We start from the raw sequence: 19,503 nt of genomic DNA, 5'->3' as shown, positions 1-19,503 counted from the left end.
CAATGGGCAGTGGAAATTTTTTTATTAAAAAACAAAAGGAATTTTTTGACAGGAGATATAATAAATATGGCCAAGAAGAAGGCTTAAATGAATAACGAGACGAGTATATTATGTATGCAAAAGATTCATTTCGGAACTAATTAACTAACAAAAGAAGGAACGATTGATGCATGCCGGTAGCTAGCTTAAGAAACACAATCAATCAACTAAAAAATATATATAGCTTAAGGAACATTAATTTAAAGTTCACTAGTTATAACTCTCATCACACTCTTTTGCTCGTAGCAATTGAAATTAAGCTAGAATTTGAACATGCATGCATACGAGATCCATACATACTTACCGGATCCTGATCTCGTGGTCTTGCTCGATCTCCGATAATGGCTCGTCGTCCTCGTCCAGTCCCGCAGAGCATCCATCGTCTCCGCCGCCGAAGGGAGCGTGGCCGCAGCCGAAGGACTTGATGTGGTCCTTGAGCGATCGTTTGTGTTTGAAGTCGGAGCCGCAGATGCAGTACCACAGCTTGCCGCAGTTCTTCTCGTGAGTCCGCCAGTCACCGCGCACAGCGAAAGCCTTGCCACACTTGCAGCACATGAAGGGCTTGATGCCGTGCTTCCGCTTGTAGTGCGTCTGCAGGGTTCGGAAGTCCTTGAGCGGCTTTGACCGCGGGTGGTCGATGTTGTTGGGGCATCCGGCCGCGCAGCAGTAGCATGGAAGCCGGAGCATTGCCGTCGGCTGGATCCCCCGCAGCGACTCTGGTCCCTTCCGATACTGAGATCCATGACCCCACATATGCATCTGCATTTTTTTGCGGCGTTAATTCTTTTATCAAAACTCGTTAGAAATTTGAAGTAGGAGGATAGTGTTTGGAATTACTGTTTTAGGGGATTTTATAAAGAGGTATATTAGTGTATAATTGTTCTCCCTGACATCAGAGGTCCGTGCAAGGGATATATTGCAGTGATAGAAGAAGACTGCACTGCGCCCTTTTAGTATTGGGCTTGTGCTTCTACTGCTAGCTACCAGTGAAAGATCAAATCTCACAATCGAAAGGAAAAGATTCACTGCGGAGCTATCACATACTCCACTCATTGAGGAGAGAGAGTGTGTGAACCTCGAGCTCATGATTCAGTGACTTATTTCCTGCTCTTCCAGACATATTTTGGCGACATACATACGAAGCAGAATGTGCCAGACAACAAATTGGATATATGATCCAAGGCACAAAAAGCATGATCGCAGCTTTTCCAGCTCGTATTTTGTTAAATCACATAGAAAATCGCAATTTCTTCCAAAGAATGAAAAAGAAGAGCTTTTTTTTTTTTTTTGGTTAAAAAAGATAAAACGGATACCTGCATGTTGTTGTATCTATTGAAAGTTTTGTAGCAGACTGGGCAAGAGAACTGCGTGGGACCGATAAGGATTTGAGATGGGGTGGGAATCCAATACTGCCCCTTGTTGATCCTGCCAATGGGATTGGAAGGATAACCTATAGGAACCACCAGTACATTCTCATCGCCACCACCATCGCCTTCTCCCTCGTTCTGATCCCCACCAATACTAGTGTAGTAGCTATTATTTTTCTGTAGATTCTGATCTACGTTCGAAGAGATCGTCGATAAAAAGTCAACTGCAGCTGGGCTGGGAGGGCCTATGTGGAGAGCAACAGTGACAGCATCATCATCTCCACCAACACCACCAGTAGCTAATCCACCTTCATCAATTAAGGCACTAGAAGAGGAGCGATACGTATCCTCCCTCTCTCGTGGCCTCCTTGGGCTGAGCCTGAGGAGGGGCAGTGCCTCCCTCAGAGGAGGAGGAGGAGGAGGAGGAGGAGGAGGAGGAGGAGGAGGAGAGGGAGTCTGTGTCTGAGTCTGGGGAAGAAGATGATGGCCGGGGTTCGAGGAGAAAGGATGGTGGGTTTGGAAAAGCACCTTCAAGAAATTAGTGTAGGGATCTGCCATGGCTTGATCAAAGAGAAGGTGTAAGGCAGCACTAAGATCTGTTAGATGATCACAGTGTCTGAAAGGGAGGGGAATAAAAAGACATTAAATAAGGCTGATAATTAATGGAAGCATGAGCGGCGGAGAGGAATAGTATATATGCATATATATTGCTGAATTCAGTAGAAAATAGAAGGGCAGTAAAAATGGGGGTGAGGAGGAGATAAGAGCCTGGACGTACGTTACACTAGTTTAGCTTAGGGGTAGGTATATGTATATATAGGAAAACAGAAAAGCAAGAGAAAAGAAGAACTTTAAATGTGGAAGCCAGGACAATAATAAAGAAATCTTAATTACGAGTGTCATGCTGCTTCGAAAACCAAGCCACAAGAATTTTATCTCTTAATCATATTCATTCTTTATAATTCATTGTTTGATGCTTATGATCAAGCAGTCGTTTTTCCACCTTAGTATATATAGATTCTCCAAGGACGTTGTATTAATTTCCAGGTGACATTCTTATTAGACGATTCATATTAAATCATTATTGATTTGATTGATGTTTATTTTTATTAATGAACCATATATTTATTTATTTATTTTTTTATTTTTTTGCTGTTGTCTTATTAGAAAGTATATTCTATCCAATGTAAAATAGAAGACATTTTAATGGGAGCAAGAAAGACAAATTTACTTTTGGCCAAAAATTAAATGAGCACCCTATTCTCTCTGTCGTCCTATTTTGATTTTTTAATTACAATGACGTTTCTTCCTATCATGGATAATTACCAATTGTCTTCTAGTACATTATTCCTATATTCTTATCTTCTTTTATCCAATCCCATCAGTCAATTATACGAAGAATATAAGTTTATGTTGTAATAATATGTAATTATATCAGCTATAGTTCATATAGCTATTACAATATAAATATTATTGAAGAAAATAAATTTATATTGTATTAGTTATACTTTCATAATTATTACCATCTAAATATTGTTAGATAAAATATGTTTTCATTGTAACATTTTATAATTACTATAATATTATTGTAGTTATGGATGTGAGGTACCTTTTTGATTAAAAATCACGAAGGGATGCTCCTTTTTTATTAGAAAATATAGAATTTCCTTTTAATTTTGACCCTTTACTTTTTGACGGACGAAATCACCTTTAACTCATAAAACAAAACTAGTTAACTAAGATTTTTTGAGATGTTGGAAAACTCAAATTTAGCTATAGATAATAAATATTTAAAGGTTAATTTTTGAAAAGTGCACATGACGGTCAGCCCAGAAATCAGTATCTTTTGGTTACGCTTCTCATTTGGAAGAAAAATTGTTGCAAATACGTTGTATTTGGGGTTCAAACCGCAGGTGTCTGGATAATAATCTAGATATCCTACCACGACACCATGACCCCGGGGACTTGAATTTGTTGGTGCAATATACTTTAGGTCAAGGTTGACCAGTTTGACTAAGCTTGAGTTGACTCAAGCTTGAGTCTTGTTGTTTAGGTTTTGATGCTTGATAATACGTGAAAATTACAGGTGCAATCATCCGATTGGGGAGATTGCTGGAGCAATTCTCTTCTGGTTAGGGTTTGACCAGGTTGGTGTGAAGAATAGTCAAGTAGGTCAACATTGACTAGATATATGACTGGGAAATCCTGGTGAGTGAAGCCAGGCAGTTGGAAAATCTTGGTGAATGAAGCCAGGTGAAAGACCTAGTGAGTGAAGCTAGGCAGAAGTGAAATTCTGGTGAGTGAAGCCAAGTGAAAGACCTAGTGAGTGAAGTTAGGCAGATGTAAAGTCCTGGTGAATGAAGTCAGACAGATAGGAAATCCTAGTGAGTGAAGCTAGGTGAAAGTCCTGGTGAGTGAAGCAGGCAGATGGAAAACCCTAGTGAGTGAAGCTAGGCAGAAGGGAAGTCCTGGTGAGTGAAGCCAGGCACGTGAAAATCCAGGTGGGTCAAGGCTGACTGGACACCTGGTATCGGTAAGTCCAAGTGGGTCAAGGTTGACCGGACATTTGGTACGAGCAGAAAAGTCTAAGTGGGTCAAAGGGATTGATCGGACACTTGGAGTGGAAGTCCTAGCAGGTCGAGGGTGACCAAATACTAGGCATGATGTCCCAACAGGTCATGGTTGATCGGATGCTGAGTTTTTAGGGTCTTTAAACTTGATTTGGCAAGTCAATAGTGAACCAATTGATCAACCGATCGATTGAATCATAGTCCAATCGATCGGTTGATCGATTGGATGGGTGCCACGAAGAAGCCTTAGCCCAATCGATCGAGTGATCGATTGGGAGTTATCGTCGCGAGCACAGAGCCCCTCCCAATCGATCACTTGATCGATTGGGAACCTCTAATCGATTAGGCGATCGATTAGAGCGCTGGAAATCGTGCGATAAACCTTGAATCGATCAGGCAATCGATTCAGTGATTTCCAGAGAGCACAGAGATACTCTAAATCGATCAACCGATCGATTCAAAGCCTCCCCAATCGATTGAGAGTCATTCAATCGATTGGGATCTAACCGTTGCGCAGGTTATAGCCGTTGGCGTGCGATTTCCTCCGCAGCTCTTTGATTTCTCTTCACGCGATTCTCAGCGACTTCTCTATAGAGACTGACACCAGTTCTTGAAGCATTCTTGGAGCAAGGGTTGTTGTCCTTCCAAGATCAAGAGGCGTTCAACAGAAGAAGAAGAAGCTAGGGTTAGGGTTTTATGCTGTAAATCTTGTAAGATCTTACTTGTATTTGCTTTCCTTTCTTTCTTCTTATACTGAGAGTGTTGTAAGGCTTCTCCGCCTTCGGTAATTACCGTAAAGGAGTGTTTTCATAGTGGAGAGTGCTCGTGTGTGTGGATCCTTGGATTAGTCACCTCTTCTTGAGGTGGATACCAAGTAAATCCTTTGTGTTAGCATTGTATTTTTGTTTCTTGTTCTTTTCGCTGCATATCATCACCAAGAAGCAAGCAACGACGAGCTATTCACCCCCCTCTAGTACATTTGGACCCTAACAAGTGGTATCAGAGCAAGGTCGCCCTTCATCGGAATCATCGCCGGAAGGGGCAACAAGGCTAGAGGGTAAAGAATTTGAAGCATATTTCATCAAGCCAAAGGTTTTATCAAGAGCTCAACTTCAAATGGAATTCGGAGATGGATTTGGATTCGACACAAGGGTGCCTCCACCATTCACTTCAACGAGCTTTGATCTTTAGAAATCAAGGATCAAAAATTTCTTGATGGTGGAGATAGAGCAATGGTTTGCTCTAATGAAAGGCTTTGAAGCTCCAAGAAATTCAAAAGGCAAGATTCTCAAGAAGAGCAAATGGAGCCAAGAGCAAATTCAAAGGAGCGAGGCAAATGATAAAGTGACCAAGCTATTGGTCAATTTATTGGCAAGCAATATTTTGGCTCAAATTGGAGAATTCAAGAATGCCAAGGAGCTTTGGAGCAAGTTGGCAAAGGTTCATGAGATCCCCTCCACTGTACCAAACCATGAAGAATCAAATGAGGGTGATTCATTGAATCAAGACCAAAAGGAAGAAGAAGAAGAGGAACAAGAAGCTTCATCCTCTACAAAATGCAAAGAAAAAAATAAGGAGGGAGCATACTCCTTATTTCATGTAAATGAGGATGATGACGATGAAGTCTCCACCTCTAGGATTGAGGGGGAGTGTAGATCATTGATACCAGAGCAAGAAGAGGCCTCTACCTCCGGGTCAAGTGAAGAAAAAGGTGCAACCTCCAAAAGTCATGAAGAATCAATTGGAGGATCAAGTGTCATCCCTACATGTGAAGGTATAAATATTTCAATTAAAAATAAAAATCATATTATATATTTTTAGTGCAAGGAACATGGGCACTACAAAAGCAAATGCCCTAAATTAGCTAAGAAGAAGGGCCAAGTGGTACCAATGGGCAAGGATAAGCCCAAGGAGACTACCCCCACAACAAAGAAGAGCAAGGGGAACATTGTGTGCTTCTTGTGTAATCAAAAAGGACATTATCATAGCCAATGTCCAAAGGGGAAGAAAGCGGTCAAAGTCAAAGGAGGAAGCTCAAGTCAAGGGGGAGCTTCCAAGGTAAAACCCAAGGTATCATTTATTAAACCTATTCCTTTGACAAATGGTAAAAAGCATGCTAGTTCAAGTTTTTATCATTTTAATGTCATTTACTATAAAAATAGAAAGCATGATAGCATTAAGGAAAAACATGTAGCTCTTCATGCTAAAACTACCACACCTAAGGTTAGGAAGGTAGATAACTACTTGGGCAAGAACACTAAGAAAAATAGATACAAGCTCAAAAATAGAAATGCTCAAGGATTTAATGACAAAACAAAATCTAGGGATTTATGGAGAGAAAATCAAGTCTTGAGGTCAAGGTTTGATAAAATGGAAAAGACCCTAAAAAGGATGAAAAATATCCTAAAAGGGCAAAAAGAGCATAAACTAGGTCTAGGAGCACATAAGTCATCCAATGGCCATAGAGGTTTGGGATAAACCTAAAACCAAGAAGGATGTGCCTTCTTATCACAGGGTTCCATATAGCTACGGAACCAACCCTAGGTTCATATGTCAAATCAATGATATAAGGGAAGCTATCTCTAGGAGTATCTTTGCAGCGAAAAATATGACTAAGACTTCTAAGAAGTCTAAGAAAGTCATTAGGAAGGTCACAAGGGAAGCAATCCTTAGAGTTGACCAAGAGAAAGTGACAAAGGCTTCTAAGAATCTTAAAAAGGCCACTAGGAAGGTGTCTAGAGAAGTTATTCCTAGTGAGTACCTAGAACATCTAAGGAGCACCAATAGGTTTTGGGTTCCTAGGAGTATTTTCTCTACTCATTAGATGGGTTAGAGAGTGTCAACTCTAATTGGAAGGATAGTTAATCCAACCTTGATGAAGTTGACACTCGAAGAACATTTTTAAGGTTTTTATTAACCTTTGAAAATGAAATAGATTATTTGTTTACTCTTTGGAATAGTAAAATGTGCCAAGCTTTGAGGAATTGAATTTAATTTTGATTGGCACAAATAAGAAGAGCACAAGAAATGCCAAGTTGGGATTTTAGCATTTTCTTAAGGAATTAAGTGTTGGAATGTATACTAAAAGCCTAGCTTTTTGTAAACATCTTTTTTGAAATAAAGAATCACATTGGTCAAATGCCTACATTTATTTGCTAAGTGTAGTTGTTCAATTAATTTATATTGTAGATAACATGGTGAGTGGTGTCATTCACAGAAGATCATGTTATCAATTCTTTATAAATTATAAACAGTTGCTCACGACTAAGATGGAAAGGAATAAACCGTTGGAATAGTCGTAGTGTAATTAGGTATTAGTTTATATTGACTAATAAATTACACTAGTACACTCCAAGTGTATTGAATATGACCATTTAAGGTAAGTTCTTTTTATATTGACTTAATAAAAGAACGAGACCTTAGTTATTATGGAAGTGTGTGCTCTTAATCCTAATATAATAATAAGCACATATATTTAGTATTTATTTCTTTGACTTATCAAAGGATGAGATTTAGCTCGATAAATCAATAGGCTCGATAAGTTGGGAAATGATATTACTTATAGTGTGTGTTGTTGATTATAGAAGGAAACTATGTCCTAGTAATCTAGGTTGAGAATGCCCCCAAGAGGAGCTAATAAGGATTGTCATGTTAAACCCTGCAGGTGGACTTAGTCTGACATGATGATAAGGTTGAGTTGTACTACTCTTGAACTAAGATATTAATTAAATGAGTTGTCAGTAACTCATTTAATTAGTGGACATTCGACATCTTAAACATAGGGAGACTAACACACTCATAATAAGAAGGAGCCCAAAACATAATTTGGAATTGGTGCGGTAGTTCAATAATAATTATTTAGTGGTATGAATTATTATTGATGAAATTAAGTTGAGTGTTCTGGGCGAACACGGGAAGCTTAATTTCATTGGGAGACCAAAACCAATTCCTCCTCTCGGTCCCTATCGTAGCCTCTTAATTATAGAGAATTATACACATCTATACCCACCTTCCTACCTATCCTAATGGGGCTGGCCAAGCTAGCTTGGAGCCCAAGCTAGGGCCGACCAAGACCAATAGGATGAGCCAAGTAGGTGGTCGGCCAATGCTTGGAGCCCAAGCATAAGTGGCCGGCCCTAATCAAATTAAAAGGGATTTAATTTTTAAAATTTTTCTTATGTGGATTCCATGGTTTTAAAATAGAGTTTAAAATTTAAATCTGTACTTTTATAGCTTTCTACAAAAGATTAAGTGAAATATTTAATATCTTTCCTTATTTGTAGTTAAAAGGAAGATTTTAATTTTCGATAAAACTTTTCTTTTTTGTAACCATGTTCATGATTTAAAAAGAGAGTTTTAAAATTTAAATTTTCCTTTTATAAGTTTTTACAAAAGATTAAGAGAAGATTTAATATCTTTCCTTATTTGTAGATTGAAAGGAGATTTTAATTTTAGAGAAAACTTTCCTTTTTGTAAATCATCCACATGTTTAAAAGAAAGATTTTAATTTATAAAATTTCCTTTTATAACCCACCATGAAGGGAAAAATTATTGGAGAATTTTTTTTATAAATTTCCGGAAACAAATTAGGAAGTTTTAATTCTTGTGTTAATTAAAACTTTCCTTGTTTTGAGCTTGTAGGTGGCCGGCCATGTTAATAAAGAAAAGGAAATTGATTTTTAATTAATTAAATTTTCCTTTTCATGGCAAAGGAATTAAGGAAGTTTTTTATTTAAATTTCCTTATTTACCAAGACCAAGGATTATAAAAGAGGGGGTAGAGGTGTTTTCATGGGAGACGATTCTATTCTATTTTCCTCCCTCTCTTCCTTGGTGGTGGCCGACCCTAGAGCTTCTTTTTCTCCTCTTCTCTTCTTCTTTAGGGGTCGGTTTCATCCCTCTCTTGGAGCTTTTGTTGGTGGCCGGTTCTAGCTAGGAGAAGAAGGAGAGAAACGAGGCTTTGTTTCTTGCATCCCTTGGAGCTTGGTGGTAGTGGCCGAAATTCTACATCCTTGGAGGAGTTTTGGTTTGGCCAAAACTTGCAAGGAGGAAGAAGAAGGGCTTGGGTGGTTCTCATCTCGGTAGATCGTTGCCCACACAACGTCCGAGATAAGAAGAGGAATACGGTAGAAGATCAAGAGGTCGTTAGCATACAAAGAAAAGGTATAACTAGTAATTATTTTCCGCATCATGCTAGTTTTTTCTTTGTATGAATTCCAAACACAAGAGGCATAGGATTCTAGAGTTTCGAATTTATGATTCAAGTTTGTGTTTTTTTTATTTTTTGAATCTGTGATTCGATTGTTCTTTTTGGTTAAACCTAATGTTATTTTGGGAAATTAAATATTTAATTTCGTTAAGAGGCTTTGTCGAGACAGTGGTGGATGTTCCCATACCCAAGAAGGCCATGTGTCTCGCCATGTTTGACCTGGGAGCCGATTTCCAAAATAGATATTTAATTGAATTTGTAACATAAGTTGATTTGGATCAATAGTGTTAAGTTCCGCTTGCGATCCAAGTCTAAACCACTAAGAACAGATAAGTTAAATTTGGAATCAATAATGTTAAGTTCCATTTGTGATTCCTAATTTAATTTCTAAAGAACACAATAGGTTGTTTAGGAAAGGTTTGACACTTGTACAAAATTTTTGTACAGTGGAACCGGTACGATCTTCCTAGGACCAACCAACAATTGGTATCAGTGCTAGAGTTTGCCTCTGTGTGTTTGGTTTTCAATTTAATTATGCACATGTCATACATAATTTAGGCAGAATAATAGTAGGATATGCTAACTCTTTGGTTGCAGGCTTTAACTATTATGGCTTATAGATGTTGTGTGTGATTGGACCCTTGGACATGTCAAGGGCATTATTTTTGTGTGTGCATGATTGTATGTAATTAATACAGCAGGAGCTATATTAGCCCTACGATTTTAGAATTTTATTTTCGATCTAGATTATATGTACATTTCTTCGTGGAATATAAGATCAATATATGTAAAATTCTAATTTTATCGCGGATCAGATGGTTGCGAGGTGTGGTACTTTTTGAGGACCAGAGGTGCAGCGGAATAAGAAGCAAGATAGACGCGACAACTGAACCTGATGGCGGTGGCTAAAGATAGCAGCAGCTAGGGTTGGAGCACACGGAGAACAGTGACGGAAAAGGTCATAATAGTTGAAAAATTTATTTCCAAATTTATTACTTTTATTTACTGTGATGTGTGTGTGTGCATATGATATATGCTAGCATATGTTAAAATTCCTCACCTTAAATAACTAAGTGGGAGAGGGATTTTTAAATAAATTTTACGGTCTCCATTACTGGTTTGTAAGTGATGTAATGGCTCTGAATGCCTCCCTCCACAACGGATGAGTTTGTTACGGATCACTAGATCAAATTTCCTTTATGAATGGTTATAGGAAATTATTTAGGAGCGTGTGATCTTCTCTAACTGAAGGGGCACAATCCTATTTAATGGACTAAGTATCAAGTAATAGTATACACTTAGACACATTAAATAGTAACCTCCCCAATAGAGTCACTGCTATTGTTTTGCGTGACCAAAGTAAAACCAACTATTAATTTTATTTGTCATAAAGTTAGGATGACAAGATAATAAAATTAATGGGTAAGACCCTCCTCTTACAAATGTTGAATTTGTATACGTCCACACTAACGTGGCATGCAATATTCATGATGTTTTGAGGTGTTGGTAAATTTAAATAGTATTGTTTGAGGAATCAATATTATTCTAAATTTAGAGTCCTGACCAAATATTTGATCAAAGATAGATCAACTATTAATTTTATTTGTTATACAATTATGATGATGAGATAATTAAATTAATGGATAAAATCTCTTTTTTGAATTTGTATATGTCCACACTATCGTGGCATACAAAATTCACAAGGATTTTAAGGTGTTGGTCTTGATCAAATATTTTTGTGATTCTTAGGATTTCAAATGTTTGTCAATCCCCTAGCTGTTATACTATAGAATAGACCTAGTAGTCCCAATTAAGATTGGAAACAAAACTTGGACTCTAAGGTGGACTGTCTTCTCAGAAATAAGAACAATGTAGGTGTATTTTATTCATTAGTTGTTGAAACATGTCTAGTGGTGTAATCTACCGGTACCTGGTGTGTAGATACAAGAGCCACTGATCATGTCTGCAATTCATTGCAGGGGTTCTAGGAAACCTAACAACTAAATGAAAGGGAAAATACTGTCTACATGGGCACTGCTGCAAAAGTAGCAGCTGTTGCAGTGGGAGAAGTTTATCCTCTGATAGGTATAAAATATGGATTTTCAGAAATTATATTTACGTACTAAGTTTAGAAAGAACTTGGTTTTGGTTTCTAAACTATTAAAGAATAGATATTGTGTCTATTTTGATAACAAAGTTGTTATCAAGAAAATAGGAAAGATATATGTTCTGGTACGTTGGTTGGCAATTTATAAAACCAATAACTTCCACGATGCAACAAATGGAATTTAATAACATATCTTCTAACTCTAATAAGAGAAAGTAAACTTTGGAAATGAACCAATCATTTCTTTGGCATCTAAGGTTAAGTTATATTAACTTGAGTAGGATTTAAAGGATAATAGCCGATGAACTTTTGGGTTCATTGGTAGTGGAAATCTTTTCAAATCTGTGAGTCTTACTTGGAAGGAAAAATAACCAAGAAACTTTTTATGTCTAAGGGGTATGCAGCCAAAGATGTGTTGGAATTGGTTCATTCTGATGTGGTCCTATGTCCATCCAAGCAAGAGGTACTTTCGAATATTTCATCTATTTTATAGACGACTATTCAAAATACGGGTATATTTACTTGATGTGCAGCAAGACTAAGTACTTTGATAAGTTCAAAGAGTACTAGGCTGATGTGGAGTAATGTCAAGGTAAAAGTATCAAGACACTATGGTAAGATCATAGTGGCGAGCACCTCTTAGGAGAGTTTAGGAGTCACTTATCAGAAGACGGGATTCAATCACAACTAACTGCACCTGGTACACTCCAACAGAATGGTGTAGAAGAAAGAAGTATATGACTCTTATGGAAATGATTAGATCGATGATAAGTTATTTAGAAAAATACCAAAATCATTTTAAGGATATACTCTGGAAACGGAAGTGAACGTAGTACCTTCTAAGTCAGAACTCTCTACTCCCATAGAATTGCAGAATAGGCGTAAGCCTAATCTGAAGCGTATTCGGATTTGGGGTAGGCCAGCACATGTGCTGAAGGGAGACACTGAGAAGTTGGAACAGGAGTTCACTTGTTTGTGGGTTATCCAAGAGAAACGAAAGAAGGTTTATAGTCCTTAAAATCAGAAGGTCATTGTTAGCACCAATTTTAGAAGAGGACTATGAACCACAAGCCCATGAGTAAAATTGTTCTTAAGGAAATTAATGAAGGGCACGTCTAATCTAGTATCAACTGTACAAGATGAAATATCACAAGAAACTGCAACACTATCACAAATGATACACAATTGCAGTAAGTGTCTCGTCATAGTGGGAGGGTTGTTAGGCAACCTAAAAGATTCATGTTTGGGAAAATCTTTGGACTTGATCCCTGGTAAAAATAAACCTAATTCCCGAACATATGATGAAGCACTCTAAGATTAAGATGCAACATCTTTGCAAAGAGTGATGAATACAGAATTAGAATATATGTATTCTAATAAAGTTTGGGAGCTTGTAGAACCACCAGTTGGTGTAAAAACCATTGGGTGTAAATAGATCTACAATAGGAAAAGAGGGATAAACGGAAAGGTAGAAGCTTTCAAAGCAAGGCTTGTTAAAAAAGGAAACATTTTCACCGGTAGCCATGCTTAAGTCTATCCGGATTCTTTTATCTATTTCCGCTCATATAAACTATGAGATTTTGCAAGTGGATGTCAAGACAACTTTCCTTAATGGAAGTCTTGAAGAAAATATCCATATAAAGCAACCAGAAGGGTTCATTGCAAAGGGCAAAGAGCATCCTGTGTGCAAACTCAATCAGTCTATGGATTAAAGCAAAGCTTCAAGGTCTTGGAACACCCAGTTTAATAAAGTAATCCAGACTATGGATTTATTTAACCGGATGAGTCTTGTGTATAAGAAGTGTGATGGAAACGTGGTGGTATTTCTTGTACTATACGTAGATGATATTTTTTGGTAGTTGGAAACAATATCAAAGTGTTATCGAAAGTAAGGGTATGGTTGTCCAAACAATTCAATATGAAGGACTTGGGAGAATGCACATATTCTTGGAATCAAAGAAATAAGGGATCACAAGAAAAGAATATTATGCTTATCCCAAGCTTCATATATCGATACAATCTTAGCTCGTTTTAGCATGCAGAACTCCAAGAAAGGTTTCTTACCTTTTAGGCATGGAGTAGCTTTATCTAAAGAGATGTCTTCGAAGACATCAAAGAAGAAATAAGGGATCGCAAGAAAAGAATATTATGCTTATCCCAAGCTTCATATATTGATACAATCTTAGCTCGTTTTAGCATGTAGAACTCCAAGAAAGATTTCTTACCTTTTAGTCATAGAGTAGCATTATCTAAAGAGATGTCTCCGAAGACATCAAAAAAGATAGAGGATATGAAGGCAGTTCCTTATGCTTCGGCTGTGGGAAGCCTAATGTATGCAATGCGGTATACGAGATTAGATATCTGTTTTACCGTGGGCATGGTTAGTAGATATCGAAGTAACCCAGGGTCGGGACACTAGACTGCCGTAAAGTATATATTAGAGGTATTAGAGATTATATGCTAGTTTATAAGGCAGATAATTTGATCCCTGTGGGTTATACAGATTTTGACTTCCAATCAGATAAAGACAATAGTAAAATGACCTCAGGGTTTTGTGTTTACTTTAGGAGGTAAAGCCATAACTATGGAAGAGTGTTAAGCATAGGTACTTTTTCGGACTCCACCATAGAAGCTGAGTATGTGGCAACCTTTGAGGCAACCACAAAAGTTATATAGCTAAGAAACTTCATGATGGAATTAGACATGATTTCTGGTTTGCCCAAAAGATTATTACAATTTATTGTAATAATAGTGGTGCAGTAGCAAACTCGAAGAAACCATAAGTCCATAAGGCAAGTAAAAACAATAGAGCGCAAGTACCACCTAATACGAGACATCGTATAATGAGGAGAAGTTGTTGCCGCCTAGATTGCATCAGATGATAACTTGAGAGATCCTTTCACTAAGGCCCTTGAGGCAAGTGCTTTTGATGGGCATGTTGAAAGGTTGGGAATTAGATGTATGGCAGGATAAATGACAATATAGTCTTTTAGTATAAGTGGGAGATTGTTGGAATGTATACTAAAAGCCTAGCTTTTTGTAAACATCTTTTTTGAAATAAAGAATTACATTGGTCAAATGCCTACATTTATTTGCTAAGTGTAGTTGTTCAATTAATTTATATTGTAGATAACATGATGAGTGGTGTCACTCACAGAAGATCATGTTATCAGTTCTTTATATATTATAAACAGTTGCTCACGACTAAGATGGAAAGGAACAAACCGTTGGAATAGTCGTAGTGTAATTAGGTATTAGTTTATCTTGACTAATAAATTACATTAGTACACTCCAAGTGTATTGAGGAGGACCATTTAAGGTAAGTTCTTTTTATACTGACTTAATAAAAGAACAAGACCTTAGTTATTATGGAAGTTTGATCTCTTAATCCTAATATAATAGCAAGCATATATATTTAGTATTTATTTCTTTGACTTATCAAAGGGTGAGATTTAGCTTGATAAATCAATAGACCCGATAAGTTGGGAAATGATATTACTTATAGTGTGTGTTGTTGATTATAGAAGGAAACTGTATCCTAGTAATCTAGGTTGAGAATGTCCCCAAGAGGAGCTCATAAGGATTGTCATGTTAAACCCTGCAGGTGGACTTAGTCCGACATGACGATAAGGTTGAGTGGTACTACTCTTGGACTAAGATATTAATTAAGTGAGTTGTCAGTAACTCATTTAATTAGTGGACATTCGACATCTTAAACACAGGAAAACTAACACACTCATAATAAGAAGGAGCCCAAAATATAATTTGGGATTGCTGTGGTAGTTCAATAATAATTTTTTAGTGGTATGAATTATTATTGATGAAATTAAGTTGAGTGTTCTGGGCGAACACAGGAAGCTTAATTTCATCGGGAGACCAAAACCAATTCCTCCTCTCGGTCCCTATCGTAGCCTCTTAATTATAGAGAATTATATGCACCTATACCCACCTTCCTACCTATCCTAATGGGGTCGGCCAAGCTAGCTTGGAGCCCAAGCTAGGGCCGGCCAAGACCAATAGGATGAGCCAAGTAGGTGGCCGGCCAATGCTTAGAGCCCAGGCATAAGTGGTCAGCCCTAATCAAATTAAAAGGGATTTAATTTTAAAAATTTTTCTTATGTGGATTTCATGGTTTTAATAGAGAGTTTAAAATTTAAATCTTCCCTTTTATAGCTTTCTACAAAAGATTAAGTGAAATATTTAATATCTTTCCTTATTTGTAGTTAAAAGGAAAATTTTAATTTTTGATAAAAATTTTCTTTTTTTGTAACCATGTTCATGATTTAAAAAGAGAGTTTTAAAATTAAAAATTTCCTTTTATAAGTTTATATAAAAGATTAAGAGAAGATTTGATATCTTTCCTTATTTTTAGATTGAAAGGAGATTTTAATTTTAGAGAAACCTTTCCTTTTTGAAAATCATCCACATGTTTAAAAGAAAGATTTTAATTTATAAAATTTCCTTTTATAACCTACCATGAAGGGAAAAATTATTGGAGAATTTTTTTTATAAATTTCCGGAAACAAATTAGGAAGTTTTAATTCTTGTGTTAATTAAAACTTTCCTTGTTTTGAGCTTGTAAGTGGCCGACCATGTTAATAAAGAAAAGGAAATTGATTTTTAATTAATTAAATTTTCCTTTTCATGGCAAAGGAATTAAGGAAGTTTTTTATTTAAATTTCCTTATTTGCCAAGACCAAGGATTATAAAAGAGGGGGTAGAGGTGCCTTCATGGGAGACGACTCTATTCTATTTTCCTCCCTCTCTTCCTTGGTGGTTGCCGGCCCTAGAGCTTCTTCTTCTCCTCTTCTTTTTTTCTTTAGTGGCCGGTTTCATCCCTCTCTCGGAACTCTTATTGGTGGCCGGTTCTAGCTAGGACAAGAAGGAGAGAAACAAGACTTTGTTTCTTGCATCCCTTGGAGTTTGGTGGTGGTGACCGAAATTCTACACCCTTGGAGGAGTCTTGGTTTGGCCGAAACTTGCAATGAGGAAGAATAAGGGCTTGGGTGGTTCTCAGCTCGGTAGATCGTTGCCCACACAACGTTCGGGATAAGAAGAGGAATACGGTAGAAGATCAAGAGGTCGTTAGCATACAAAGAAAATGTATAACTAGTAATTGTTTTCTACATCATGCCAGTTTTTTCGTTGTATGAATTCCAAACACAAGAGGCATATGATTCTAGAGTTTCGAATTTGTGATTCGAGTTTGTGTTTTTTTTATTTTTCAAATTTGTGATTCGATTGTTCTTTTTTGTTAAACCTAATGTTATTTTAGGAAATTAAATATTTAATTTTGTTAATAGGCTTTGTCGAGGTAGTGGTGGTTGTTCTCATACCCAAGAAGGCCATGTGCCTCGCCATTTTTGACCTGGGAGCCGATTTTCGAAATAGATATTTAATTGAATTTGTAACATAGGTTGATTTGGATCAATAGTGTTAAGTTCCACTTGCGATCCAAGTGTAAGCCATTAAGAACAGATAAGTTAAATTTGGAATCAATAATGTTAAGTTTTGTTTGCGATTCCTAATTTAATTTCTAAAGAACACAATAGGTTGTTTAGGAAAGGTTTGACACTTGTACAAAATTTGTGTACAGTGGAACCGGTACGATCTTCCTAGGACCAACCAACATTAAGGGCAAATTTAAGCTTTATTTTAATTTGTTTGCTCTTTAGATGAGTAGGATGTGCCATTACTTAAGAAACTTGATGTAATTTAGATTGGCACAAGTTAATCAAGTGCAAACAAAATGCTAAGTTGGGTGTTGGCATTTTCTTAAGAAAATATGGGCAATCTTGGATTATTTTTAGGCTTAGCTAAGGATTTAAGGACACTTAGATAGATAATCTAGGTACTTTATTTAAGCTAAACTACCATGCTTTGTTTGCCCATCATATATCATGACATCATGTTTAGCATTCATGCTTTATTATGAAAAACAACAAAAATACCATTTCATGTCATACATACATCATGTAGTTAGAGCAAATTTTCTTTTGAAAATTATTCTTTTTGATGTATGTCATAACTCATCATGCATTATTATTAATTCCTTGCAATTAAGGATAAATGACATATACTAACAAGTAACATCCTAGGTGGATGTTCATAATTTAAAATGCCTAGATAGATATGCATGATCCCTAGTTTAGGGTAAAACCAAACTTTACATCTCACAAAGACCTATAAGGTGACTTGTATGTGTTTTAGTGCACATTAGATACAAGTGAGATGTTATGACAATGAATGAAACTCAAGATATTGATTTAGTGTATTCTTTTGAGTTTTAAGTTCATCAAAACATATAATTATGTGTTTTCCAATCATTGGGAAAGCTAATGTATAAGTCATGTGCATTGAGCCCAATGAATATTGTTGGATATTGGTTTTAAAAATTATTTTAAAATACTTTTGGAAACCTTGATGAAGGCTATCTTTCGAGAGTAATCATCATTGAAAAGTTAGACACAAACTAGAAGAAAACATTGAAGTTTTTACAAGTTTTAAATTTTGTGTCAATTTTTGAAAATAGGAAGTATTTTCATAGAAAACTATTTTTTATGATAGTATACACCATAAATAATGTCTACAATAATTCTCATGATTTTTAGAATTTTTGGGGAGTTTCTGAAATTCACTGAAATTGAATTTCAGACTTTCGGTGCTCCAATCGATCACCCGATCGATTGGAGTGCCTCAATCGATCGAGTGATCGATTGAGAGGGTTGTTATCATGAGAAGAAGCCCGCTGGATCGATTCTCCGATCGATTCATGGTGGCTGAATCGATCCATGGATTGATTGAGCCTGCTTTAATCGATTCAGACCCTAACTTCCATCGATTGAAGCACTGATTTTGGCTCAGAAAGCCTGCTTTTAGCGATTTAAACCATTTTCCGTCCATGTAATCATTCCTAACCACTCAACACACATTTGTATATATTTAGGGGGAGTTTTCATGATAAAAATATGGATGGATTGGTTAAGAGAGACTAAGTAGAGGTTTAGGTTGAGGTTTGGTTTCAATATAGAATTTTTGAACCTCAAAACTTTTAGAAGATGGTCCAAGTCATTGTTGGTGCAATGATAAAAGTTATGGGCATGTCTTTAGGGGGAGTTATTCTTTAAGGACATGAAAATCTATTTTTTCATACACCTTGGAAGGTGGTCAACCTTCCTTAGCGTAAATGCTCGAGGTTGAGCATTTTAAACACAATGGAGAGAGAAAATCTTCATTGCTTAGTTGTTTATGCTCAAGGGTGAGCTTTGAGGATAATGAAGGGTATGAGACCTTCATTATCATGTTAAACACAACAAGTGGAGTTGTGAACAACGGTGAGTAACTCTTCAGGGGGAGAGTTTTTTATGTATGTCAATAGGGGGAGAATGTGTGGTTTATGTTAGGCCTTCATTATCTAAAGAGGGAGTTTGCCCTCTAGGAAAGGGGGAGAATGAAGGGAACCCTCATTCATATATTGGCATAAAGGAAGTTGAGGCTATGTGATTAGCCTAATTTAAAGGTATTGCCAAACATCAAAAAGGGGGAGATTGTTGGTGCAATATCCTTTAGGACAAGGTTGACCAGTTTGACTAAGTTTGAGTTGACTCAAGCTTGAGTCTTGTTGTTTAGGTTTCGATGTTTGACATGTTGGTTTCTACACCTGGATTCCGTTCTGTTCCCTTGTACAAAAATGTATACAAGCACAGAACTTAACCTAGCTACCCATGTGCTCTACTGAAGTTAAACTTGGATTGCAAACGATGCTTAACATTATTAGTCCAAGTTGCTCTTTAGAAGTTAAACTTGGATTGGAAACGATACTAAACATTTTTACTCTAAGTTTAACTGATGTGATCTTCCTAAGTTAAACCATATTACAGAAAATGATTAAACATCTATTTCAAAGATCGGCTTCCAGGTTAAACATGGAGAGACACTAGGCCTTCTTGGGTATGAGATCATCTACCACTTCCTAGACAAAGCCTTTCAAAGAAATTTAATATTTAAACTTTTTACAGTAACCCTCGGTTTAACTAAAGAGACCTCAATAGAAATACAAGATCAAAACATGAAATTGAAACACAAAATCGATAGCATAAAATCGATAGCCTAAAACCAATAGCCTCTTGTGTTGGTATTTCAGGATCCGTTCAAAGAATATGAACTTTAATAACCTCTCGATCTTCTATTGTATTCCTCTCCTCCTCTTGGA

General features: G+C 36.7%; 1 protein-coding gene across 1 annotated transcript; it reads right to left on the bottom strand.

Annotated features, from left to right (window-relative positions):
* Positions 1 to 201: 201 nt before the first annotated feature.
* LOC121973289 (zinc finger protein WIP2-like) lies at positions 202 to 2,179 on the bottom strand. Its single transcript, XM_042524813.1, has 2 exons — positions 1,353 to 2,179; positions 202 to 798 (listed from the first exon to the last, which is right to left on the bottom strand). Exons 1-2 carry the CDS (start codon positions 1,962 to 1,964, stop codon positions 340 to 342), a joined length of 1,071 nt encoding a protein of 356 aa, XP_042380747.1. The 5' UTR covers positions 1,965 to 2,179; the 3' UTR covers positions 202 to 339.
* Positions 2,180 to 19,503: the final 17,324 nt, after the last annotated feature.

The sequence above is a fragment of the Zingiber officinale genome, chromosome 4A (assembly GCF_018446385.1).
Source record: "Zingiber officinale cultivar Zhangliang chromosome 4A, Zo_v1.1, whole genome shotgun sequence".
NCBI lineage: Eukaryota > Viridiplantae > Streptophyta > Magnoliopsida > Zingiberales > Zingiberaceae > Zingiber > Zingiber officinale.
This window is presented reverse-complemented; position numbering and strand designations above follow the sequence as displayed.